At 43.5% G+C, this 26,494-nt stretch overlaps 1 protein-coding gene across 4 annotated transcripts in view; it reads left to right on the top strand.

The window, feature by feature from the left end:
* The window catches only part of PDZD2 (PDZ domain containing 2), a 206,897-nt gene that overhangs the window by 158,645 nt on the left and 21,758 nt on the right, over positions 1-26,494 (top strand). For 3 of the 4 annotated variants that reach the window (XM_052775629.1, XM_052775631.1, XM_052775632.1), the window contains 12 exons: positions 7,569-7,680; positions 9,731-9,879; positions 10,501-10,620; positions 13,149-13,263; positions 15,019-15,092; positions 15,257-15,482; positions 16,515-16,632; positions 18,842-18,974; positions 21,856-21,937; positions 22,906-23,009; positions 23,774-23,942; positions 25,095-25,885. In XM_052775629.1, the coding sequence (XP_052631589.1) occupies positions 7,569-7,680; positions 9,731-9,879; positions 10,501-10,620; positions 13,149-13,263; positions 15,019-15,092; positions 15,257-15,482; positions 16,515-16,632; positions 18,842-18,974; positions 21,856-21,937; positions 22,906-23,009; positions 23,774-23,942; positions 25,095-25,885 (2,193 nt within the window). The remainder of the gene's footprint in view (positions 1-7,568; positions 7,681-9,730; positions 9,880-10,500; positions 10,621-13,148; positions 13,264-15,018; positions 15,093-15,256; positions 15,483-16,514; positions 16,633-18,841; positions 18,975-21,855; positions 21,938-22,905; positions 23,010-23,773; positions 23,943-25,094; positions 25,886-26,494) is intronic. The other variant, XM_052775630.1, reaches the window with a different exon arrangement.

Genomic DNA, 26,494 nt, shown 5'->3' on the forward strand with positions numbered 1-26,494 from the left:
CTGTAAATGCTGCATTTGTTGAAAGTCTGGCAGCACTCTACCTTTCTGAGATACAGTCTTGTCCAGCGTATCTGTATGCTTGTGCCTGTGCAGTGCCCTCCACCCATGCTGTAGCTGAGCAGACACACTGGGTCCTACAATGACTCCAAATGCAAGTTTTTAGAGTAAATGGAGTTAGGAATTTGGGCAAGAGAAAACAACAAAATATCTGGGGACCAAATCTTGTTTGCCCAATGTGGCTCTTCTTCTTGTGTTGCTTCCAGAAGCTGTATCACACTAAAATAAGCAATTCCAATTCGTCGTATTGCCAGGGGGATGTTCAGTGATGGGCTGATGGTGGTGGTGTGGGAATGGCAAGGGCTTGGGGAAGGTGTGGGCTCACATCGCGTGAGTTTGGGGAGGAGGAAGAGTGGTGAAAGGCCCTCAGCAGGGCAGTGTCATTGAATTAGCGTTTTTCACAAGTTCTAAAATTCACCTGTCAAGGAAACATTGACGTGAATGTGTTCTTCAGGTCAGGAGGGAGCTCCTCAGCAGCAGTCGCATGCTTCCTTGTGCCTGGCTCCCAGCTCTTCTGGGCCACTTTCTACTGCCTCCTTGTTAAAGGCAAGCCCAAGGAAAGCTGTTTCACCCAGAGGCCAATACTCTGAAGAGTTCCCTGTAGGCATGATGCAGCCTACAAACTGAAATATCTCCTGTTGCTTGGGCTGGTGGAAGATAACCTTTTTGACTTGACCATAAATATCGGTGTAGACAATGCCCAGAGTTACAATTTTTGCCCTTTCCATGTGATATGTTTGAAAGCCAAGTCAGCAGAGTAATAGAAACACAAGTTTATCTACAGTACAGGTTCTGCATGGTCTTTGTTTTTGTGAATGAGGGTTTTTCCCATAAAGCAACAGATACAGTACAGCCTGTCTCTCCTTTGGCTGTTTGGATAACTGCCCGGTTTTGAAGGAGATGAACTGCCTTTAACAAGCTAAAAATAACCCCCTCATGGCACTGGAACAAGAGAGATGCTGTCACAGTCATGCAGTTCACATACATTAACAGAAGGATGATAAAGGCTGTAGGATTTGAAAGTTAGTGTGAATGTCGTATCATCACATCTGCAGTGTGTTTATCTGCAAATTCTTGAGTGTGTACACAGTCCAGTCTTGGTTGGGCTCGGTTAAAACTCATTTGAGATGTGCTGTGCTTGAATAAATGTGGCCTATATAATGCATGAGACTTCAGATCCTTGATGCAGGTATGAAAGGCACTTAATGCTTACATACTCCATATCTTCTTGTGTACTTAGGATGATATAAAACGTGGGTTTGGAGCTGAAATCCAAAGCTCTCCACCAGATGTGTCATGGGAATGCTCTCTGCAGCTGTGGGTTGACGTCGGTATTAGGAAGGTCTTGCTTCGTTCTCAGGAGGGTTGCTTATTTTGAGGACTGTTTACTGCTTGCTTTGTCCCTCACTGTGAGTAAAAAGGTTATCGTTTGGAAAAAAAAAAAAAAAAAAGGCAGAAGCAATTTATTATTCATCATGATGCATGGTCTCCAGATTTGTGCTAAGCCATGAACTGAGCGTTTATTAAAGAGTAGTTGGACCAGCTTTCACACAACTTCAGTTCCATGTTTGTCTCCTCTGTTTACCAGCACCAATCTTCTGGGACTGCTCTGCAGCACATGGAGACATCTCGTGGGCAACGACTAAACTGCATGCAAATGTGTCATGCTTTTTTAATTTTGGGGGGAAAAAAGGATAAAGCATAAAAAAGAAAACAGCAGTGATCTGTTTGTGCACCATTCCAGAAATGTATGCATTTGATTTCCTTTAGCTTAGAAGCTGTTTCTAATGAAAATCATAATATATTGCAGAAGAGTAATCTGGTCCAAAAAGGACTAAGAACTGTTTAGCTGGGAGCGTCTTACTATTTCCAAGGCATGTGTTGTCTGTGATATCTGTTTCTTGGAGAACTTAGCTGCATTAGCCATTTCCTGCATTTATTCCTTTTTAAAAGGATATTTTAAAAGTTTTGCCTCTTCAAAACATTATTATTAATTTTAGCGACTCTTTGGAAACCTGAAAATGAAATCTGCTTTGCTTAACTGCAGCCTTGACCATAAATGTAACATTGCACCAATGAGTCTTTTGGAGCCAGCACAGCTGGGATCCTGCTACACTGGGAACCTGCCAGCCTCCTCTGGGCCATGGTCAGCACATTGGGGCTCCTGGTATCAAACACATGGAAGAAGGTTTTGGAGTGTCTTGTACAAAATAAACAGAGCGTTCTGGAAGATGAGAGCAACTCAGCTCTGCCATAGTGTGTTTCCAGTCTGTTTGCTGAGGGTGCATGGGCAGATATTGCTGCTGCCTTTGTGCTGGTAAGTGCCAGGTTACGTTTCATGTGCAGCTTTGTGTGTGACTACTGTATAGACTTGGTAAAGAACAATAAAAATAACCGCTGGGGTTTTGTACTTCCTGAAGCTGACAGTAATGCCCTTTCTAGCAGCTAGTGCATTACAGTGAAGGCTTAGGGTGGCTCTCGAATGCAGGCATTTGGTAGAGTGATAGGCCAGACATTCTTAGAGACCACTTTAAAGGCTTTTGTTTTGTTTATTTGGCGTTTCCACCTATTCAGAAAATAGGGCAGCTCCAGTTCTTGACTGTTTGTCAGGTTTCCTGATCTCCTGCTGCACATGAACTGAGAGTTTTCCAACACTTTCTTTATAATTAGGTAAAAGAAGCCTCAGGTTCCCATCCCCTTTGCCCGGCCAGGAGGAACCACAGGCTGCACCCGGTGGTACCGGCATGGGTAATTCCCAGATGAGCTGCTGGAGAAGGTGGTCGGTGCTTTGTTCCACCAGCAGTGCTAAATATAGCCCAAATCAGAGCCCTGCTGGAGCCTCGCTGGTGGAGCCTGCCTGGCCAACGCGCAGAGCTACTGTCTGCCCTGGCAGCTTCGCGCTGGGGGAGAGACCGGGGCACCAGGATTTTCTAAGATGCCAGTTATGGCACTGAATTAGTGCTGACATGGAGGTGACATTCCTCCTCTTTTCCTTCATCCCTGGCTCCATTTGGATCTCTGAGTTTGTGCCATGACAGCGGGGAGCAGTGATGCAGTGTGCTTTGAAAGGGGATTCCTGTAGCTTGCACCAAAACTGATTAAATCTGGGTTTAATTTGGACTTCTTGTGAGCCCCATGGTTCAGCTGAGGGAGCTTCCCTGGGTGTTGGGAGGTGCTGTGTTTCGGAAAGGTGCCTGTGGGTGCTGCAGCCCCTGGCACGGTGCGTCCTGGCTCATCTGGCTCTTCCCAACATCCAGGAAGCTTTGTGCATGCCCTAAAATAGAGCAGTAAGCCATGGAAAACTCAGTGCTGGCCGAGATTAGACAATGTGTCCTCTGCATCGTTTGCAGTGTTAATTCTGGTAAATTATAGTGCTGCAGTTTGTAATTTACCTGGGAGATGGATTCAATTAAATTGAAAAAGAGCTAATTTAAAAGTGAAGGTATTTTACTTTCTGTGTAAGGTGAAGGGGCCTGTGGAGTTGCCTGCCTACCAGATACATTTAAGGCTTAAAGCGTGCTGTGCCCCATAAAGCGATAAATAATTGCACAAACAACTGGAACAACTACAATTATAATAGGTCTTGGAACAAAATCTCCAAAACTTTTGGCAAGGTTAAAGCCTTTAAGGCATCAGCTAGTCTCGAGGGACTAGGAAGAAAGACATTGTGCAGGGACCAGGTGAAGTCAGGTTTGTATTGGGCGTTTTGCACCTTTCTCTGAAGGGTCTGGTGCTGGCTCCTCTCGGATGCTTGCTGGGTTCATCCTGCTGACTGCCCTACAGACAGCAGCATTGGGGTGTTTCATGATTAAATATGTTAGGGGTAGCGGTGCTTAAGGAAGAGCTGTCCTGGCTGTGTGGGGACTGAAGAAGATGAGGAATTATCCCATGGAGCTTGTGCAGGGTTGCTGTGTGCAGGGGCACGGCCATTCCTCTTTCATATTGCTCTTCTAAAGAAGGGCCGCGGACTTGCTGGTGGACTTGCTTTGCCAGTGCAGGTAGGGCTGAATTTGGCATGCCGCAGACGGCTCAGTCTAATCCTTACTGTTTTGCTCCCTAACTATCAGGTTAAACTTGTCTATATGCTGCTAGCACTCCTCGGCAGAGAAAGCGGGCAGGCTGTGCCGTGGGGAGTCGGATGGGCTCCCTGATGGGAAAGGCAGCAGCTTAGGAGCTCTGCAACGGCAGCAGTGAAGCGGTTTGCTTATTAAATTGTATCATCCCCTGTGTGCCGCCTTGTTTTTGTAGATCGGCGATGATTGCCAAGCTGTTTGCGGTTAAACAATGCAGACTTCCATAATCCTGCTCCTCATCTCGCCTAATTAAGGGCCTGGTCTTGCTGGAGCTCTGCCCGAGCGAGGACTCCGGGGGCAGTTGTTCTTTCTGGTGTGGTGCCAGGACCGTGTGTCCGTGATAGTGCCATTTCCTTTGAAATCAATTGAGATGTCACCATCACTTGATCCTGGAGCTACTTAATGAACTGGCAAAATGGGCTCTATTTTTAGATCTCCCTTCAAACTGCTGTGCGTGTTAAAGCTCCACTTGTCCTTAACTCCGGGACGGCATTGGGCAGGATTTATTGGTTTAGTTTAATAAGAGGCGTACAGAACTGAAATAATAAGCTCCATTTCCTTGAAAGTGAGGAAAATTAAAATGGCATGGTTAAATCCAGGCAGCCGACTCGAGACAGTAAAGCGATACGTTCACGTGTGGCCAGAAGAATAAGGTGGAGCTGAGTTTTTCTTCTTGTCTAAGTTGCAAGAGAGCCAAAGATTACAGACACATGACTTCAGGGAGTTCTCGCAAGCTTTGTGGGTTGGATTTTTAAGTGTTTTCTGAATAGGATAAAACTCTTGGTGGTTTATTAGACAAGCTCAACAACTTAAAGAATATCTACTTCATTGCAAATGCTAGAGTGTCTTCCCCTACATGTTTATAATTAGTGTCAGAAAAGTATTTTTGCTAAAAGAAGAAATAAACACAGACATAGGTAATTTAGATGTTTGTACTTTTTATTGTAGTCTGAAGCCAAGTTGGATAAAATGTAATTTCAGGAAGCCTTGAGGCTTTCCCCAGCATTGGTGTTTGCACACACATGCCCTTATGTGGATCATACTTGGGATTTGGGGGTTTGCTGTCTGTAGGCTCACAGCCTCCAGGATTGCGCAGTGATGAGGTGAAGGAACAGGGTGTACGGTTTTAATACAAGTGGCAATTGCCTCCGGTTTTTCCTCGCACCGTACTAGATGGGAATTTATGTAACTGCAGAATGCATCTATACTTTGTGTTGCAAAAAAAGTTTCAAACCAAACCCAAACCTTATGTAGTAGAAACACAAGATGCACTGACTGGGTCACCCTTGAGCCTGGGCTTGGGCTGGAAATTGGCTGTCGCAGTGATGATTTCAGCATCTGTCTGTACACTGCTGCAAACTAACTCAATTTTTTCTTCCATGCTCTGAGCTGGAGGAAGCGGTCCAGCTTTGGAGTGGGAGTTGTGTGGTCTCATCAGGTATAATTGTCCATGTCCATGCATGCCACAGAAACGAAGCAGCTCTATAGCTCTGGACCTGAGCTGGGTTGTGCTCAGCTCCAGAAAAGTCAGGTTGGACCCATCTCTGTCTGTTAGGGTAGTTAAAACAGCATGCTGACAAAACTGGCTGCTTTGGTGAGGCATCCCTCTTGTTTTTCTTCATCCCTACGTTTCAGATATTTCTCAACCACAGAATTGACACTACCCCTGAGTACTGATTGTTTCGCACACCTTCAAAACCACAAGCTACGTGATTTTTGTGTGTCTGTGCAAATGATTTCTACCTTTCTACAAGGGAGGCATTCTCACTTAATAAAGAGTATTTTCACATGTATGGTAAATTGCAATGTAATTTTATGTGATTCATGAAGTCCCGGCTCACGTCCAAACACTTCTGCTGTCTTCTGGGTATCCCTATCTCTCACAGGGAGAGTTTGTGATACTTTGCCTGTGGTCTAATCACCGTTGGTTTGGGTCTCTTGGGTGGGTTTTTAGATCTGATTTCTTACATCTTTTCTGGAATGAGTCCCTCATTAGGATGGCCAAATCATAAGCACTGTTTTTTTCAGGCTGATGTAGTTATTTTCTTCAAATGAATCTGATTGTCTGGAGCTGTAAGCTGCAAAGCATGTGATGCTAGAAGTGAACTCCGAAGTAGTAGCTGCAATGCCTTGAAAAATCAACAAGAACTAGCTGGGATGTGTAAACTATGTGTAGCTGTTCATGGTGAAGGGGGAGGCATAAAGAGCGGTTTCCATTCCAGCTTCCTGTTATCTGCCAGTTTTGTGGTTTCCTGAAGTTTTCTACCCTTTGAACTGAAATCATGAAGTCTAGACTGTGTGCAAAAGATAAACTTTGGCCTTCTTGGTTTGGGGACAGGAGGGGCTGGGGGTTGGGAGGCAGGTTCTGGGGAAGATTCTGCCATTTCTAAGCTTGAATAGTGGAAGTAGAAATTATTTTAACAGTAAGAGTGTTTGGTCATTTCGGTGGGATTATTTTTTAAACTGACTTCCAGCGGTTCATATAGTACATTAAAAGTATAATGCAACCAGTAAGTGGTTGTATTGGAAATTCTGTCGTCCTTGCCATGAGCTGTCTGAATAACTGTGCAGAGGATGCGTGGTGGGTGATGGGGTGAAAACATAAAAGAATTGCTGTGTGCATGGGGAGCATGTCAAGGATCGCTATTTTCCTACATCTAGGAAAATATGACTGCTGTAGTTTGGTAAAGGAAGCAGTGAGTGGAAAAGGAGGTCACAAGGGTCTTCCACAACACAGGGGCTGGGGAAAGGTCTTCGTGGGCTTTGTGCATGGGCAGCTGTGCTCATCCCTGAGAGCGTGGGAGTAGGATTTTGTCACCTGCATCTAGGCGAACACGGCAGGTAAACAGACTCCTCCTGTCTCAGTGCATTTACTGAGGGTGGCAGGGTTGCGATTCCACGTGTAAATTTAAGTTGAGCATTTCCAGGCTTTTAAGTGCTTAGGTGTATAATCTTTATAACTTTCTGTTAAATTAGCTTTTCATCCATTATGCATCGGCATTCAGCTCTGAACACTATCAATAAAATAACACTTTTTTAAAGTGGTTTTCTCTATAAAGATGTGATGTCTCTGGAAGCTTGCTAAGCTGAACAAACTGCAATAAAAGCTACATCAAAATCTTGTTAAAATGCATGTAGAAGCACCTGAATGAGGTGCCGTGGATGCTGGAGGCGCTCTGGGGGCTCAGTGTGGTACCCTGCAGAGGATCCCTGGCCATACTGAGCTGTACCTGTACCCATCAGTGAGATTTGCAATAATGTCCGAAGGCATTGCTGAAAATTACTTAGAGAAACGTGTGCTGGCTTAATACAGTGACATGTTTTGGGAAAAAAGATGATGTGCGGTGGAATTTTCTGTCCCTTAGTAAAAATGAGAGGAATTCCATCAACTTCTCTGTTTACAAGTAAATAATTTTTTTTTTTCTTCAATTTTTTTAGGTGATGGAAACTGAGAAGTCTCAAGATCCAGCTTGTGCAGAATTGTCCAAAGGAAACAACCAGAGTCCAACTCTGGGGAGTGGCATACTGAAATACAGAAGTCGATCCCAAGGTAAAGCTGGGTTGATAAAAGATAGCAATAGTAGAATTTTTATGTTGTGTATTTATTTTAGCTCCCCAAAAGTGAGATAAGATTTCTTTCCTTTGAAGATCATGTTACTCTAATTTGGAAGGAAAATCCCAGCTGTAAGATGTTAGCATTCAGCCTCCTGAGTTGAACTACTGTATGGACAGAAAGAGGAAGCAAAATTTTGGAAGCTTCTTTCTTTTTTCTGGTTCTCTCTTCTCTCTCTTTTTTTAACATTGACATTCCCTGTATATTTCAGTGTGCTCTGATACTGAGGTGGGGGACATGTTTCAACATGCCATCACCAAAATACCCATTACGGCCAATACTCCCCAAAATTTCTGTGGCTTTGTCCCCAGGTCTTGACAGTAACCTGTGTGCAGACCTCGATCACATTCTCATCCCTGATAGTTTCTGAGGCTCCCTCCCTCCTGTGTTCACCTTAGTTTCCATTTACTCAGGTATTTTCAGCATCCTCTAGGGAGCTCCTCTGCCTGTAGCCCCTGCAGCTGTGTGTTGGTGGCTCACTGGGGATCCAGCCCTGGTTCCTGTGAGTGCTGATGCCCCTGGGCTGTGGGTGAGCCTGGAGCATCCCCCAGCCTGGTCCCATGCCTGGGCTGCAGCGTGGGAGGGGAAGCTGCATTCAGAGATGGGCAGAAAGCATAGAATATATGTAATTACTGTATACTATATAATATATATAATAGAATATATATACTAAATATAACTGTTTTCCTAGAAGAAGAGAGGGAGAGGTAACAGGAAAGGAGTAGTTGTAGGTACCAGGAGGGTTTGGGAGTGAAAGAAGTGTCAGGGTGCCGGGTTCTGCCGCAATAGCTGTCCTGGCTGTGTGCAGCAGTGCCCTGTGTGCCCAGGGAAGGGGAGCTTTAAAACCGGAGGTAATTTCACACCCCGAAGCAAGGAGTGGGTTTAAATTGCGCTCTGGGCAGTGGGTACAAATTCTGCCTATGGATGTGGCAGCAGCATTGCTTTAATGCAGAGTGAAAACAAGCGGCTGCCTCAGCAGTGTGCTCCATCCTTCCCTGGTGCTGGCAGCGATGCTTACCTAGCCTCCGGGTGAGGAGGAAGTGGCAGAAAATAGGTTTGGGACTCTCCTGGGCAAATTTGCAGTAGGTCTACCTCAGCCCGTGGCTTGTGAGCCCCATCCCCAGAGTAAGGACAGGGCAGTGAGTATAAAGCGAAAGCAGAGCTGCTCCTTTCTTTGGCAGCTCCAACTTAACATCAGTTTAAAGTAATCTTAGAACCATGTCATGAAATTCAGCTTGCACGAATTTGGCCTGTCTGTGCCTTGGGTTTTCATCTGTAAGATACGGGTTAACAGCCCTTCCCTGCATGGTGGGGAAATGGCAAGGATAAATGTGCGGGAACTACTGTGACCGGGGGTCCTGTGGGGATGTTGAAGAAAATGAGAATTGGAGGAGCCCTGGTGTGAGGAGCAGGGCACTCTGCGGCTAATTGCAGGATGTCCTTCAAGACAAATAATTCTGTTTCTTACCTGAACTCTGCACTCCTCTTCAAGACAACTATGATCGTTGCCGGAAGGAAAGAAAATAGCATTTATTTGGCACATTTTTCCTTTTTCCGTTTGAGAAAAATTTCCCTCAAAGTGACATGACACCTCCAGAAATGAATACTGTTACAGTGTCAGGTCTTTTAATTTTAAATAAATGAAGCTTGAGAGCTTAGTGCACTGGCAAGTGCCATTGGGTGAGAACAGCTGAATTTCTTTTCTGTCCCTGAGCTCCCAGCTCAGTTATCTTCTGCTTTTTCTTACTACCACAAGCAACAGCGCCGAGGAGTTCAGCAGCACTGAAAGATCGTAGAAAAACTGTGACAGCAGGAGAAGTTTTTATTTGAGGATGATCAAAACTAGCTTCTAACTGCCCGGTTGGGAACTGTGTAGCATTGTTTTAAGGCACTGTTGAAGTTGGGATTTGCAGGAGGTGATTATTGTGTGCTGGTGAGAGGATAAAGCTGAGATGTTTGCGGGATGTGTTTCTGTCATTTTCCCTAGGTGCCGGATCCCGCTTGGAGTCCGTGGGAGAAGACGATGAGCTGACAGTGGAAAACGGTGAATCGAATTATGAAATAGCAGTGAAATATTCCCGGGGTGGAAGAAAGCACTCTCTGCCCCAGCAGCTGGAGTCGGCAGGAGCCAGGCAGGTGGGTGGAAAGGCAGAGCTGGCTCTGAGCACCTCGCTGTGCTCAGTCCTTTGAGACCTGTCTGGAGCTCGTAGAAGCGAGGGTAGTAAAACAAGGCATGTAGGTACATCACAGAGACTGCAACCAGGCCTGGACACAAAAATGGGATGCGTTGGTCACTGATGGAGAGCTTACTTACTCTGAGGATGGTGAAGGGGGGTAATTCTTGCAGTGGCCAGAAAGTCCTAAGGCTGATCTTACAAGTTGCAGTTCTAGAGATCTGAGGACTTAAACAAAAAAATCCTGCCTCTCTTTGTTGTAATAATTTGATGATGCGGGCTTTTTTTCTTTTTTAGCAGATAAGGACTTCAGTATATCATGAGCCTACCCTTAATCTTTTTAATTTAACTTGTGACTGGTACATTACAAAATGATCCTACTGTGCGAAATGCGGGAAAATTACTGTGGCAAGATTTACTTTGACTGTAATGAGCTAGGATTTCATCCCTTGAACATTTTTCTGAATATATCTGTAAGATCCCCCCCTGCCATTCCCCAACACACGCAGTTTTCCCGGTATGACATCCCAGTGCCTGTGCCAAGCAATCAGAGCAACTTCCCTTGTTTGCTTATGTTTGTTAGGACTACCATATCGTGAAGAAATCCACCCGTTCCTTCAGTGCCGCCCAAGTGGAATCTCCATGGAGACTGACCCAGCCGTCCATCATTTCCAACATTGTCCTGATGAAAGGGCAAGGCAAGGTGAGGATTTCTGCATGTGGTTTGTTTCTCGCATGTAACGAGAGCTGGCATTTAAGAGGTGTCTCCCATACCCAGGACTTCCAGCAGATCTCAAGGTAGCCAATAATAATAATAACAACAGTAATGATAAACAAATCCCATTTTCAAATCTAAATGCCAAAGTTACACCTGCAAAATATGGGGGAAGCGATGTTCATGTCATGCACTTGATGCAGGGTGGCTTTCATTTGGATTTGGTGCCTGTGGTCATTACCAAGATATCAAATATTAATAATGGATCTCTAAATATGTATGTTTATGCAGAGTTGGTGCAGCTACAGAAGAGTATCTGTCTGCATGCATATTTATGGACAAGCATATTTTATCTCTGTGGAATCTGGATACATTAAAAAAAAAATCACCGCAAATTAAGCATTAAACCCAAACACAGGTTCCTGGTTGATTGCTTATCTGAGAGCACTGAATTCTCGGGTCAGAGAGTCCTCTTTTCTCCCCCCACTAATGTGTTTGCACATTTGCTGGATACCAGCTGGCTGAATGCTAAGGGAAAATAGACAAGCATTAACCTAGGTGTATATTGTTTTCCCTAATCCAATCCACACTAGCATTGGAGCTGTCATTTAAACATGCTAAAAATATGCATGTCTTTTTCTGAAATACTCTTTAAATTCATCAGATGGATATGTTTTGGACTAAAAAGACTTGTTTTGACTTTCAAGCTCAAATACAAAACAAATTCCTTGCTCTGCTTTAAGTTTAGCAAAGAGTTAGAAATAGTGACTTCTCTGGGTAGATTGACTCACGATTGCTATAGCTCACCTTGTTTTGGGAGCTTCAGGTCTTTCATGACATTTCCAAGCGAGTATTTCTTAATTTTTCACGTACTTTTTTTTTGACACTATTTTTCTCATAAGAATTAGATTATTTCTCCCTGTGGGATAAATGACCCTCTCCTGCCTTTCTGCAGTTAGCTCCAGGGCATTAGGAAGCAGCTGGGAGCATGCACAGTAGTGATCATGAACCACCTCAAACAGCTGCCATTTTGAATGCCTTCCACCCGCCTTTTGAGTGATCACCTCTGTTAGAGGCTGCACTGTGTACAATTTGTGCAGTAGCATTTGCTTTATTATCTCTGTGCAGACCTGGGACTTGAAGAGTATTTCCACAGAGTCGCCATTGTTGGTGGCTGGGAGCCAAGTGTTTGCCCTTGGTTTTTCATCTGTAGGTAGATCTGCAAGGGGTGGTTTTCTGCTATGGAGTGGCAGTGCTTCTCTGGGAAGGTGGGCTAATGTGGGAACCGCTGTGCTTTGCAGCCGCATTTCTCCCAACCCACGCGATGGAGCTGCGGGGAGAACTGCAGTGTCCGTGCAGGGGAGTGCCACGATCCTCCTGCTTTCTGTATGTTGCTTTGCAGTTGATAATTGCACAGTAAACAGTTAGTTATTTTGCGTTGCACGGGGGAGCTAGGATGCTTCCTTTCTAGAAATCAGTAATGTCTTACCAAATTACTAGAAGCTCATAACTGTGGTAGTCTACTTTATATTCACGGAGGAAAACAAAAGAGCTGGTGGTTGTATTGGGTTGTAAACACAGTGTTGGTGCCTGCCCTGGCAGCATCCCTCAGCTGGAGAGCACTGCCTGAGGTGCTAATAATAACCGTGGCTTCAGATCACTGAAGCACGACAGTTTTACACTTCCCTTGTCCACCTGGTCGGTGACTTTTCTCTTTATTCTGTAAAATACATGTACAGCAGTGACAAGAGAAGAAATATGGAGGGGAATAGATGAAGGAAGTGATTTGGCTGGGAGATAACTCAGCAGAAGGGGGAGAGGTTCATTCTGCTGTGCTCATCCGTTCCCTGATCAGCTTTGCAAGACAGTCCCACAGCCAGCCAGGGCAGCGCAGGGGCACGAGCTAACAGATGGAGCCCTGGGGAATGTATTGATCTAGATTTATTTAAATACAACGTGGTACATGTACATTTTTAATTATTCTGGAGACATGTGCATGGCAGGCCCCCCTCCATGCCAGCCCCCTTCCAGCTACATTCCTGACATTACAGCACTGACCTTATGTCATGTTCTTAAGCTTTTCTTTTTCCTGAGGAAATGCAGAATCTGTGACAGCAGAGAAAACTACAGTTAATCCTGGATATATATCTCAAGGGTGGGAATCTACTGTCTGTCAATTTAAAAGCAATGTGTTATAGTTTTTAAAATGGGAATAGGATAACATAGAGCCGTTGACCTGGTGTTTTTAAAAAATTACTTTAAAAAAGTAATCTTGAAATAGCATTTTTGCTATTTCAGCTTAAGGTGCCTGCTGCTACTTTTTGAGCTCATAAATGTGTGATATTAGAGTGAAAGTAAATGAGGAAATGCAAACAGAGGGTAAGATGGCAGTGCAATTCATCAGAAGCTTTTAGGTTTTGATCTTTCCTTTGTCTTCTATGTTATCAGCAGTCTTTCTCACACAGGTGATAATAGAGTAAGGTGCCAGCTGTGTGTTTTCTCCTCCCTTTCTGTAGGGTCTTGGATTCAGCATTGTGGGAGGTCAGGATTCTGCTCGCGGACGCATGGGGATTTTTGTGAAGACTATATTCCCAAATGGAGCAGCAGCTGCTGATGGAAGGCTTAAAGAAGGTATGGTAGAGAGAATCCAACTGCATATAAAGGACCACAGTGGGATATTATTTCAGTCCACCAGAAGAATTCAAGTACAGCTTTATTTAGGCACCTGGACATCAGCAAGAGGCTATGGAGGATGTAACACACCCTGTTTGTCCATCCTGGGGAAGATCATTCATAGCAGTTAACTTGATTATATTGCATATTAGGAAGGGGTAACTGCAGCATGATGGTTTCTTGTCTGTTTTGGTTTTTTTTTTTTCCCTTCCTCTTTAGTGAACTTTATTTGCCCAAGCCATAAGCTTCAGTTCTTCAGTTGGAGAGGGTCATTGATAGCAGTGAAACATATCTATCCAACCAACATCTGGCTTAAAGGTGCTGGTCCAAGAAGGGGTTATACAGAGGAACATGCTTGGGAAAGGCTGTTTTGGGCCCTTGTGCTCTCTGAGCCTCTTGGTATGATTTTCACATGAATCAACAAGTAAGAGTCGTAACCAGAAAAAGAAAAGAGGAAGGATGGAATTGGCAGTAAGATCAACCAGCTGGTTAGAGACGCAGATGCATCCTGATTTTATTACTGCTTTTGCAGTCTTGATCTCTGAGCTGGACATAGAGCCTGCTCTGTGTGTGTTTGCACCTTGGTCCAAGTGCTGTGCTAGACAGACAGACTCTTACACGCTGTTGAAAATACAAAGTGACCATGAGTTTAGAGCAGTGGTTTACAACTCTTCTGCAGGGGCTGTGTTACTTCTCTTCCACAGAAGGCTGCTCCTGTGTTACTTATCTCAAGCTGCTCCTGTGTTACTTCTCTCCTTCTCATATCATCATTCCCCTCTTTACATCTCATCACACTTGCATTTGAGACTGCTTTTGGTGCCAACTCTCACACTTGCTGCCAGAGGGAAGCTCATGTCCCTGCAGCATAGGTTGTGCACTCGCCATGGGAAGGCAATAAATAGCAGCTGTCCCATAAACCCAGCAATCCTTTGCAGGCTATTCAGAGTTTGCATACTCTTTTTTTTTTTTTTTTTTTTTTTTTTTCCTGGGTCTAGGAAAGGAGAGGAGGCGTAGACTTGGCTGATGACATCGCCCCATCTAATTTTGCACCGATGCAAGTAAAATTGCAGAAAGTGGGTCTGGATTATGCTGACCCTCCTTTTAATAAAATGAAGGTAGATCAACACAGCTGGGTGTAAGTAGTAAGACCCAGAGTGTGGAAGCAGGTAGAAATGTGACGGGACATGTTTGTTGGGGTGAGAAGGGCATTTGCTATCACAGTGTGTGGGCTACACGCTTCTCCATCTGCAGGCATTTCGTAAGAGAACACGTTTGCTTTCTGCATGTGGATGCAAGGTTAGTTTTCTATGAACAGGCTTTGGAGCGATGTGCTGTTGTCTTTCACTTAGATTTCCATTTCTCCTGTTGATGCTCACAAAAGAAAGGGAGTTTTATAGTCCCTTTGGACTTCATGTTATAAACATCTATTTTCAGACTTTAGTTAAAATCTGTAGTGTTTCAGCTTGTTTGTTAGTATGAGAATGCCATGTTAAAAGATCTGTGCTGAAGAACAGTCTTTACTCTGCCAATTCATCACTATTAACTTGTAAAGGCATTAGGACAAGTGAAAATAAACTGAGAGCAGCAAAAGGCTTTTTACTGAGCAGTTAACTGGAATCCTCATAGTAGCGAGTCACCTTATGTACAGGAAAGGTTTTTTACATCTCTATAGTCTGTATATTGCTGACTTTATTTTTTGTATCTAATTACCAGGGGATGAAATCTTAGAAGTTAATGGAGAGTCTCTACAAGGACTGACCCATCAGGAGGCCATTCAGAGGTTTAAGGTAACACAGATGTGGTACAGGAGAGGTTCTTGCTCCTCTTCATTCAGTGCCATTTCATACCCTCGGCTTTATATTCTTTTGCTGCCACAAATCACTGTATGCGGGTTTACTGGCAAATGTTGGTGTATCGTGGCACCTTACTGGGGTTATTGATGTCTCTCCAGCAACTCAAGAAAGGTGTGGTGACCCTGACGGTGCGCACGCGGCTGCGCAGCCCGAGCCTCACGCCCTGCGTGACTCCCACCTTGCTGAGCCGCTCCAGCTCCCCCAGCTCCAGCGCTAGTGGTGGCATGCCGGTCCCTAGCCCTGATGAGGCGGATGGTTCCTCCTCCAGCCGCAAAGGACCTGGTCCGAAGGACAGGATCGTCATGGATGTGACGCTCAATAAAGGTGAGGGTCCACTGAAATGGGCTCGGAGAACAAATCACTCCTTTTTAGGGGAGTTTTTGGGAATAGGCTAGAGACTCTTAATATCCAGGGCACCTACCCGTGTCCCTCTGATCTTGAACCACAGGATGGGGGAAAAAACCACCCTCTAATGCAAAAACTTCAGAAGAGTTCCCCCTTCCACATTTTGTTGCTCTAGAGACAGCAGACTCTTAATGGGTAGCAGAGGGAGGCTGTGAGATACCAGGCAAAATGTGGATCAGCCTCTCAGTAGCCCAAGTGGCCATGCCTTTCTGGTAAGGGGCAGTTCTGGGGAAGGCAAAGCTGCACAGAGTGCTCAGAATTGCCCAGATGAGCTGTTTGAACTCCTGCCTGAGGGTTGCACTCATTATCAATAATTGCATAAGATAAACTTAAAGCATGTGCTATATGTGGTGGGACAAATATGCCTATTTTAAAGGCTTAAAATATGCTGATTTTAAAGGTTGGATTAAAAATCTGGAGAGAGAAGGTAAGATGTCCAGTGATTCCTACTTTAGGAATGCTGTTACCTGAAGGAAAGCAAAGGTGAAAGTGGACAAAAGTAATCATTGAACCAGAGATAACGTCTCACCTTTCTTCGTGCCTTTTTGCTGAGGAATGCCACGTAGATATTTAACAAAAGAGAGCAGTACAGTTGGCAGCATCTTCTGTGCTCACTTCTTCTGCAGTAATTTTAAGTGACATCTTTATTAGATTGCTGCCCCCGCTCCTTTGTGCCTTGGACCAGATCAGACCTTGTGTGACATTTCCAGGCGGTTCCCACGGCACACAGAAAGTTTGCTGGGAGTGATGGATCTCGGAAAACAGGCAGGATCAGATATTTCCAATCCTGATTTCCACTGTTGGTCTTGGCTTCCTGACTGACTGCACCTAAGGCCAGCCCTGAAACAATACATGAGTCTTGGTCTCAGATGGGATGTGGGAACACAAACACTTGTGTGTCCTGTGTGATTACAATCTGCTACTTTTCTTTGTACTTTTTGTTTTTCACAGAGCCAGGGGTTGGGCTCGGCATTGGTGCCTGTTGTCTCACACTGGAAAACAGTTCTCCGGGGATATACATTCACAGCCTGGCCCCAGGATCAGTGGCTAAAATGGATGGCAGGTTAAGGTTAGTTAAAGCAGAAGCATGCTGGAGTGGTTTTACAATAAAATTGATTGAGACTTTGTTTTCACCAGTTGGTTGATGTAGCAGGGAGGGGATTTATACTTAAGAGTTCACCAAAAAGAAAACATTTAAATAAAGACATTCCAAAGTGGTATTAAATACCCAAGAAACATTATTCTGTGTGCTGGAAGCAGCACAATCATTAAGGTTTGGGTTTTTTTTTTAATTCTCTATACAGAAAGCTGAGCCTAATAGCACCCTTTGAGAAAGGGGAGCAGCAAGAAGTGCAGCCTCATGTCTTTTTACCAGAGCTGCAGCCAGAGACCCCAGATTGGGAGGAAATTTGCAGAGCTCTGCTAAAAGCTCAGTCACCTGAAACTCTCTTAAAAAGAGCTGGGGGAGATGTTCTTGCAGCTGACTGTGCCCGTGGCTGCAGCAGCGATTTTTTGCCCTTACTGTCTGTCTGGCAGGGTTGCTGCAGGCTGACCTGCCCGTCTCATTTACTCTGTCATGGAGTTTGGATGTCTTTAAGGAACTATAAGAGAGAGAAGCAATCATTGCTAGGGTTCCCTTGTGCTTTACATTGGATTAAGTGGCAGGAAGTTATTTGCTGTTCCTCTCCTGGAGGCTTCATTTTTAAAAACCATTGGAGGAAATGTTCCACCTTTCTGCGTTCCTGCATAAATGCTGGTGGGCACTGGGAGCATCACTCGGGAGGGGAGGCTGTGCTGAAGACCCGCTGGGACTGCATGAACCACGATGAACGTGTGGTGTGAGCACTGGTGCAGAGAGGCTGCGCAAATGCCTTGCTTTCACATGGGTAGAGAGTGCCTTCTGTTTCCTTGCTCACCAGGAAAACTGTGATAGGGCAATTTGATTTTTTGGAATAAAGGAAGAAGATGATCTTATGGTGGCATCCCTGCCAAAACGCTTGAAAGTGCCTGCTGTATAGAAGTGTCTATAGGAGGCAGTATTCAATGCTAACTTGCTTTCTTGTAAGCCTCTTTGGAAAAGATTGCAGTGCTGGTTGCGTCTGTGCGTAACAGCTGTATCATTTACTAGGTTTAAGTGATTGATTATATCCAGGCATGCTTCCCAGATTTCTAGCTTGCTTCTTTGAGACATTGCTTCTGTTGTCCCTTCAGCGGTTTCTGGCTCCATAAGCCAAAACTTACAGGATGGTTTTGATTTTTGGAAAAATTCGTTAATCAAATACTGGCTTTGCAGTACAGGAGAGGTTTGAATCCAGCTTCTCCGTATCTGAGTTTCCTCTCTCAGTCATGCGCCTGTGTAAGTGACTCCATTTGTGTAGTTTCTAATAGCTGTGTAAATCTAAAAGATGGGCAGAGCAGTGGCATGATTACACAACTGATAGGTCACCCTTTGCTTTTCTGAGCCTGTACCAGAAGTACAGGTTACTGAAGGCTGTCACGTGCAATTGCCATTTTGCCTTTGGCGTGTGGACTCCCAGTGTGAACTCATTTCCATTGTCACAAGTAGCCCAACATAAATCAGCAGTAGTAGACTGACTGAGAGTGTCTATTTAAAGCAAATGCTTTAGTAATTATGGAGAATGCTTTAATGATATCCCTAGTTGATGATCTTTTCTTTTGAATAGTTCCAGATGTCTGAGCACCCTGAGCAAGAGTTAAGAAATTGGGAAAACAAAACTAAACAATCTGTGCTTTCCTTTCAGAAGAGGTTTTTTTTTTTTTTTCTTTTTAATGGGTTCTGTAGGTTAATTTGAAGCAAATACAGGCTTATCATGCTCAATTTTTTCCTGGAGTAATTTCATAAACTCATATCTAAATCATGAATTTCTTATCAGTGTTTGTGTTAAGTAATTCAATATGATGGAAAGAAACAGCGCATCTGAATCTTATTTTTCCTCTTCTGTGCTCAACAAGTATGTGAGTGCAGAACTGGAATTGAAGTTTGCTTTCACCCTGGTCCAAATGCAGCCAGCTTTCTCTGTTGATTTAATAGGGTTTGTAGCACTGACAGTAAGTGTGGAAGGGATCTCTGGACCGTCCTCCCAAAGTCAACAGGAGTTAAAGCACTCACGTCACTGGGAACAAGAGCTAGACTGGCTTCTTTGCAAGTCAGATCTTTTCCAGACACTTGTATCTTGAAAAAGCTTGGCCATCAGTTGAAAGCACGAATGTTTTTTTAAAAGGCGGTTGTGATTAACTGGCTCTACATCTCTCTGCAGTCGGGGTGACCAGATCCTGGAGGCAGATTCGGTGAGTCTGCGTCACGCGGCATTAAGTGAAGCCTATGCCATCCTGAGTGAATGTGGTCCAGGTCCAGTCAGCCTAATCATAAGTCGGCACCCTAACCCAAAGGTGAGGAGAAAATGTGTTTAGTGTATATGGGTTGATTTCATCTGGTGCTGTAATTTGAGTCTTGCTGTCAGGAAAGCAGCAAATGAAGAATATCGGGTTTTTCTCTCCATGGCCTGTGTTGTGTAAGAAGTCAGGATTGTAATGATGCCTTCCAGTTTTGTAAATTGTAGCAATGCTGGACTGTCCCTGCTGCTTTTCACTTGGTCACCCACTGATCAAATGCAATTTTCCTGGAACTACTTGAGTGAAGCGTTCCCATCTTTCTCAGTACTTGGACCAAGTGGCAATGCAAATATGGCACAAGTCCTGTTTCTCTTAAAAGTTACTTTGCAGTTAGTTTGTCTTTGAGTAGGATATTATTTAGGGCCAGGAGTATAAATATCAACAGATTGAACTGATCAACTGTAATAAAGTAGTAGGAATACTGTTTTTAAAAACATAAAATCTGTCCAAAGATCAAAGTTTTCCTTCAGGAATTACAAAGTGAGAATCTGGAATGTACTGCTACTGTGAAATCTGTGCAGGGGCAATTTGGAAATAAGGCTGTGTTTACAAAGTGAGTATTTTCAAGCAATTTTTAGAAATTGATGATAGAAGATAAAAGCCTTTTAACCAAGCTATAGGGAATAACAACTTCTTTTATTTCAATATTTCAAAGAATTTCATGAGTGTACAAAACCTTCCTTTTTAAACAGGAATGAAGCTGTAAAAATATTTGCATTAGTGGGTCCAGAGAGCTCTGACTTTTGAACTCGTAACTACAAATGGAGGCCTTAATAAATCCATATCTAGGAGAACTCAGGTTTCTTATTTTATAATTAATTGCGTATTTTCTGCTAAATCAAATATACAAACAATAGACAGATAGGGGTCTACTGTCCAGAGTTTATTATCATTGCTGCAAGGCCTTGTGCTGCTAAAAAGAAAGCGGCTGTGGTTCTGTTAGTTAAAGGTAAGCAATGAGTGGACAAGAATTGGGCTTATAGCCTAAGATAACAGTATTTCTAGGAAGTCTGTATGTTGTGCTGAACCAGCATGATGGTTCAATTTGATTGCGTTATTAAGGCATATAGACTTTTTGGAGAGTCTGTAAGTAGCATGAAATAAAAACTCCATGGAGTGGAGCCTGCCCTCTCTCCTCTGTCCTTCGTCTTACTGTGGTAGTGGCTTGAAAGCCAATGAGTGACCTAACCAGGTATCTGCTGAGAAGATGAACTGAGTTAAGCTAATTGCTTGCTATTACTCAGTAACAGAGGGAAACTATTAAGTGGCTCCTATTACAGTTTTCCATAAGTGGTATTTAAAATGACAACAAATCCTTTGCCAAGAAATGCTAAGAAAAGCTAAAAGTTGAGCTGGAGAGACCCTAAAGCATTTTTTCCTCCCAGGGGAAATCCCCCCCAGATTGAATCCACAGTCCCTCATAGCTGGATCTCTGAAGGATTGTCCATATGGGAACCCATATTTATCATTATATCACTGTCACCCTTTTTCTGACAGCACTGGGAGATCTACAGAAGTGTGTGTGGTATTTCATTTTATTAGCTTTTAATAATACCCCAGCCTGCAGATTGTAGTTAGGAATTAGCTTGGCCCTTTCCAGTTTGATCTGCCTGAGGCGTAGCGGATGTTAAAAATCAGAATTGGCAGAGCTTGCAGAAGTGTGGATTTTCGGTTAGCTTTAAACAAATACTGCAGTCTGCCCAGCACCTAGTTTTACTCTTGGGACATCTTGTACTCAAAGGTTTGTGTGAAGGTCCTGGAGCATACTCTGAGGGCTTGGTCCATGTGCTGTAGGAACTCCCTGTGCCCCAGGAGCCTGGAGGCTTTTGGTTTGCTCTAAGGTCATGCCACAGGCTGAAAACAGAGTTTATTTCTACAAAGGCTCATGTTGTTTTGGACATTTTTATTCTTAATGTCTCATTCTACGAGACAAAAGGTCCACAGTACATTTTGTTGCTGAATATGTTCACTTTGGTGTTTTCATGTACTTCCAAGAGAAATACCACAAAATTTTCTTTCTTCTTGTTATTCTGAGTGAATGTGGCATTTAAACTATGTTTAAACTGCCGAGTTTGTCTTAGGAACCTTTCAAATCTTCATGGTTCAGAAAGATTCAAGTTTCTAGTCTCTATTTATGCTGAATTTTAATGCATGTAAAGCAATGTGTGTAGAAATTATTTTTGACAGAATTAACTTGTTTTCTGTTTTTAAATATATATTCCTGCAGACTAGTTGTTCCTGTTATAAAATTATATGGAGTTTTCCAGTAATAAGAATTAAGTGCATGGCAGTAATTCAGGACAAAATTAGCAAATATGGTAAACCAGTATTTATTCTTAAACCAGAGAAACATTAATTACCAATTACTGATTTAGGTTTTCTTTTTAAAAGCAAGGAGAAATGAAAATTAAAAAGACAGCTAATATCTCGGGAAGTCTGGTATTTTTCCGGTAGGTTAAGTGTAGAATATCTGCTGTTGCTGATGTACGCTTGTACAAAGCAGTCTTTGTCTACTTTAAAGTAATATTTTCTTGATAAATCAACGTACAGCACTTAATTGAGTTAAAATTGTGCTGTAATGGCTTCATTTGATTTCTTTAAGTCTGGTGCTGTTTTACGTGTTTGCGTAATGTGGCATTTGGACATGGTCTTCATGAAGTCAGCAGGCTTCTGCCTCCTGGTTTCTGCAGGAGAGTGGCATGGAAGGAGTCTGAATCAGGGGACCAGGACTTGGGAGCTCTCAACTAGGTCTTCTTTACAGTATCTTTAAAAACAGTAGCATATCTGAAATGAATCATGTATTTGTAGTAGTAAGTGGTCAGTTTTTCTTCTCCATTTCATCTACTCAGTTTGATCTCTGTCTTCCACTTGACTTTAGGTTTCTGAGCAGGAGATGGATGAAGCAATCGCACGAACTACCCACCGAGAGAGCAAGGATGCCAGCTCCTCTCACGTCACAGGTAGCAGCATGTTCTCCCCTAATACGTGTCCTTTTCCAGATGCAGGAAGGTTTAAGGACATGCTCTTGGGTTCCCCAACATCAATATTTTGAGGGCCCTCAAAACAGCAGAAAGTTGAGGGGGTGTAATCACTCTGTCCACTGCAGAAATTTTAGCAAAAGTATCCAGTTCAGATGGACCAAGTCTATAGCTCATGTTACTTGCTTTGTTTCGCTAGGCTGCCACTATCTGAAAGTAGGATTGCCAAGAGGTGGTTGCTCTATCCTGTCTTCAAGATGAAGCACAATGTCCTGGTAGGGAGAGGACAGGAGGAATCAACTCCATCTGTGTACACTTATCCATGTAGATGGCAAAAAAAAAAAAAAAAAGAAAGTATTGTTGTGTCCATTTGAAAAAGTTTGGATATTGTGTACTGGACTATATGTTTTAACTCCATTTTAATCTTTAGGGTCATGTCAAAATGTGTGCTCTGGCATTTGGCTGATGTTTTTGAACTCCAGACTTAGCACTTCTTAAAATCTTACAGATGAAAGCAAACTCTTGGCAATGGCAGAGTGACTAGTAAGGTGATTTTTAGACAGAAATGTTAGATTTGTAATTACCCTTTTTATATATGTGTCAGCTAAGACCTTTTTTGAAGTAGACCTTGCCAGTGGCTGCTAATTTGTCTTTCAAGGTTGCACGTAGTCAGCAGCATGCTCCAGCAGGTGAAGACGACCATCTCCTGCTCATCTCTTGTTCATAGCTGTGTCCTGGGCCTGGCTGGTGTAATGCGTCTCTGATAATATTTCACCTGATCTGAGGAACAGCTTGTGAAATGTTAAATAAATCTCACTTTAGAAAAGCAATTCAGATAATAAGTAAGTGGGATTAAACGCAGCCCCCAGCTCAGAAGGTGAATGAGGCCTTGTTCAGATATATGGACCACAACTTTAATTTTTGGCATCTAACTAAGCTGTGTTTAACAGGAGCTGTACAAAAAAGTCCATCTCCTAGTGTGAAGGCCAAACAAGGAGAGACCTCATCTCCCCTCAGCTGGACTATGAAACGCTTCCTGGAGCCAGCAAGCCGGGTAAAAGGATTAGATGCAATAAAAACAGCGTCTGCTTCAAATTCAGGTTTTACTGAAGCTCTTACTTGATCAAGGAGTTCAAAACCAAACCTCTATGCTCCTTCCCTGTCACATGGGCTCTGTAGAAGGGTTTGTTTCTTACATCACACGTTTAAATCGTGACAGCAGCAAGCTCCTGTTCATCTGTGTGGCTGTAGCCTTTGGAAGTGGTGTGCACAGCATGGCAGAGACAGCTGTGGGCTCCCACCTCCTGCCACCTCAAAGGCATCCCTGCTTTGTGGGACACAGACAAAGTTAGCAGGAGAGACCTGAGCCTGTGGGCAAGAAGGCTGAGTGCTTGGTCTCTCTGTATAGCCGTTGCAGTGGAAAAGTCTCTGGTTTTCCTGAGAAAGCCAAAGAAGCCATACAAACTGTGTCCAGGGGTACAAACCCTTCCCTTCTCTCAGTGCAGAAGGTGTATAAAGAGAATTACACAAGTAAATGGTTTCATCCCTTGTTTCTGCATTGAACCACATCTGCAAATTAGTGGGCTTTGGAATCCTTTTTTATTTATTATACTGGCTAAAAATGTATTGATGTGCAGCATTTCAGCCATCCAAGTTTGGCAGTTTGGCTCTCAATATACTGACAAGTCCTCTATTATAAAAACTGGTTTTAAACTTCCTTTATTGACACGCCAGTGTGAGTGGAGTTTGTGGTGCTTGCATGCAGACAGGGGCTTTAAGCATCGGTTACAGCTGGTCACCAGGCTCACTTCTTTTTAGCAGGGATCTGTCAGCTCCGAGGCAGAGCTTTCCCAGTACTTCTCGCCTGACGGTACTAGCCAGCTCCCATTTTCTGATGCTGTAACCGGCTCCTACGACGAAGAGCAGCTCCGTCAGAAGAACAGAAACAGTTTTATGGATGATGGCTCTCTTCTTCCTGGCAACCTTAGTAAGCGGTGGAAATGTGTCTGGTCATTTGGCTAATGGGGGGAGAGTCACTGGGCGCTTGTTTGCTTTACAGGAGAGCTACGGTGATTCCTGTGCTGGTAAGAAATGCCAGGCAGCATAGTGCAAGCCAGTGCTTATCATATGAAATTCTGGAAAATGGAAGGGGTTTACAACAATGCACATAAATGCCCGTTTCCATGGTATTTTGTCCAAATTGCTGCTCTGATTATGTGAAAATGACTTTATTTGATTGGCTTGGCCAAAAGTAGATTGACAGCACTGCAGGGTTTTTTTTCAAATGACTGATGATCATCTGATTGATTACATTTAAATGAAAGTGTTCATAGCTATCTCAAATACACAATTTCAAAATGTCATATATAGCAGTGTAAAAACAATCAAATGTTCAATTTGATATCAGATATTTTGCATATGTGTCTTTCTCCCCACAGTAATTGACTGAAAGAATCTTGCATTTCTTTACTGACATGCGCCTGATCTCAAATTCAAAGGATATTACATTTGTTTTCCCTTTCCTATGCTTCTCAACTATTGTCTACAGTTTATTCTTCTCTGGAATTTCATTATTTAATGCTTAAAAGCATTTTTACATTTTAAAATACCCACAAAACAAAGCACCCAAAAAAACTTTCTACAAAATAAGGTGCAGTTCTTTCTAAGAAGGATGTGGAAAGTGTTCTTGGGTTTACTAGTCTTTAATTTGAAATTGATTGTGGTGTGCTTGTGTCTTTGTTCAGGAAAGCATTTTTCACTCTCTGTAAGTTGATGCAGGCAGTCCTGAGCATAGATTTAAGCAAAATGTGAAAAAAATTCTGTTGTTTAAAGTACACATGCAAATTTGCATCCCTTTCTTCTTGGGGTCATAGTCATAATTTAGAAATAAACTGAAAATAGAACCAGATGTGCCATGAACTCATTTTGGGAATTACCCATAAATTGTAGGGCTATCTGCCGTCCCTCTTGCTGTTTGCTGTAGTTAGAGAGAGGACATGAAAAACCTGCTTTTTGCTTTGTGAGGAGAGGTTAAGGTTCCCCTGCAAACAAACCCACATGTACTCTGCTGCAGTCAGATGCATGGTATTAAAAATCACCTATAAATGCAATTAAAGTATAACTTTTTTTTTTTTCCTAGCTGCTAGAGAAGCAGGAGTAGCAAAAGCAAACGGTCTGGCTTCTCCAGCTACTGGGAGATCGTCCAGCCTTCACAGCAAGCATGTGGAGCCTGTCAGACCCGGCATCCTCAGCGACAGCCCCAAATCTGCCCGCAGCCCCTTTCATCGACAGAGGAGGGTTGTTTTCTATGATGGTGACGTTAGTGATGACAACGAAAGTTCCCACTTGCAAAGAAGCCAGAGGATCAAGAGCCAGGAGGATGCTGGTATTGTCATTACAACCTCATCTGTAGAAATCGATGATGAGAGCCAGGACAGTGAGTCACCTAGATGTAGTGGCACTGAGACATCTTCCCCTGTCTTCAGCAACTCTGTGGAGTCTGCAGACAGCACACTTGAGCAAACTGACTCTTCTTTCTTCCCCATCATAGCATTCGATTACTCAAGTGTGCCTGAAGTTCGTCTTGGCAGTTTGAGTTTAAAGGAGCTCCGGGAGGCACAACTTGAATCTAAGAGATCACCAAAACTTGAGCACAGAGCAGTCACAAGAGTGAAAAGCATGATGAGCACTGAGTGCCGAAGCCTTCAGAGACAGAGGACAGAGGAGCATGGCTCTTATAACAAGCCTGTTGCGAGGACGCTCCCTCACAGCAAGAAGTGTGAAGCACCTGATGGGGCCGGGCAGGGCCAGGGTGAAATAGTCACTCTGGTTCGCAATGAGCACGAGTCATTTGGCCTGGATTTGGAAATCCAGGCCATGCCCTTAAAGGTTGTTGTCACAGGGCTGCGGCCAGGTGGAGCAGCAGAAATGGTAATTTTTTTATTTGGGTTGCCTTGTTGTGATTTGCTTTTACTTTGCAGGGATTATTATTATTATTATTATTATTATTATTATTACTACTACTACTACTACTACTACTACTGCTGCTGCTGCTGCTGCTGCTGCTACATGCAAGGGAGATGTTTGTCTCTGCTGGGCAAAATGTCTCATCCCGTATTGTTCTGAAACTTCTGTTAAATGAAAGGTTTCTGATTCAGAAGTGTACCCTGGCTGATTCAAAACTAAGTAAGTCAAGAGGTAGATCTACTGAGATGGACTCATCCCCACTTGCAGTCACAGGTTTGAGGGAATACTATTCTTTTGTTTCCTTTCCTTTTACCAGGGGCAAAGACAAAATAAGTAAATCCTGGTGGTAAGAATGTTTATTACGCTCTATTATTTTCTATGCACATATTCCTGTGTTATACAAATCTGGTACCAGGAGGCCTTAGGTGCTGGCCAGGTTTGCCAAGCGCCATGGTAGTACCAGTAACACATTGCTCTTCTGCATCTCATACATGCACATATTAATGTGGATACTTGGTTCATGCTGGATGTGGAATTGCTGACCTAGATGCAAAAGGGCAGAGAGAGGAAGGA

Source organism: Harpia harpyja, chromosome Z (genome assembly GCF_026419915.1).
Source record: "Harpia harpyja isolate bHarHar1 chromosome Z, bHarHar1 primary haplotype, whole genome shotgun sequence".
NCBI classification, from domain to species: Eukaryota; Metazoa; Chordata; class Aves; order Accipitriformes; family Accipitridae; genus Harpia; species Harpia harpyja.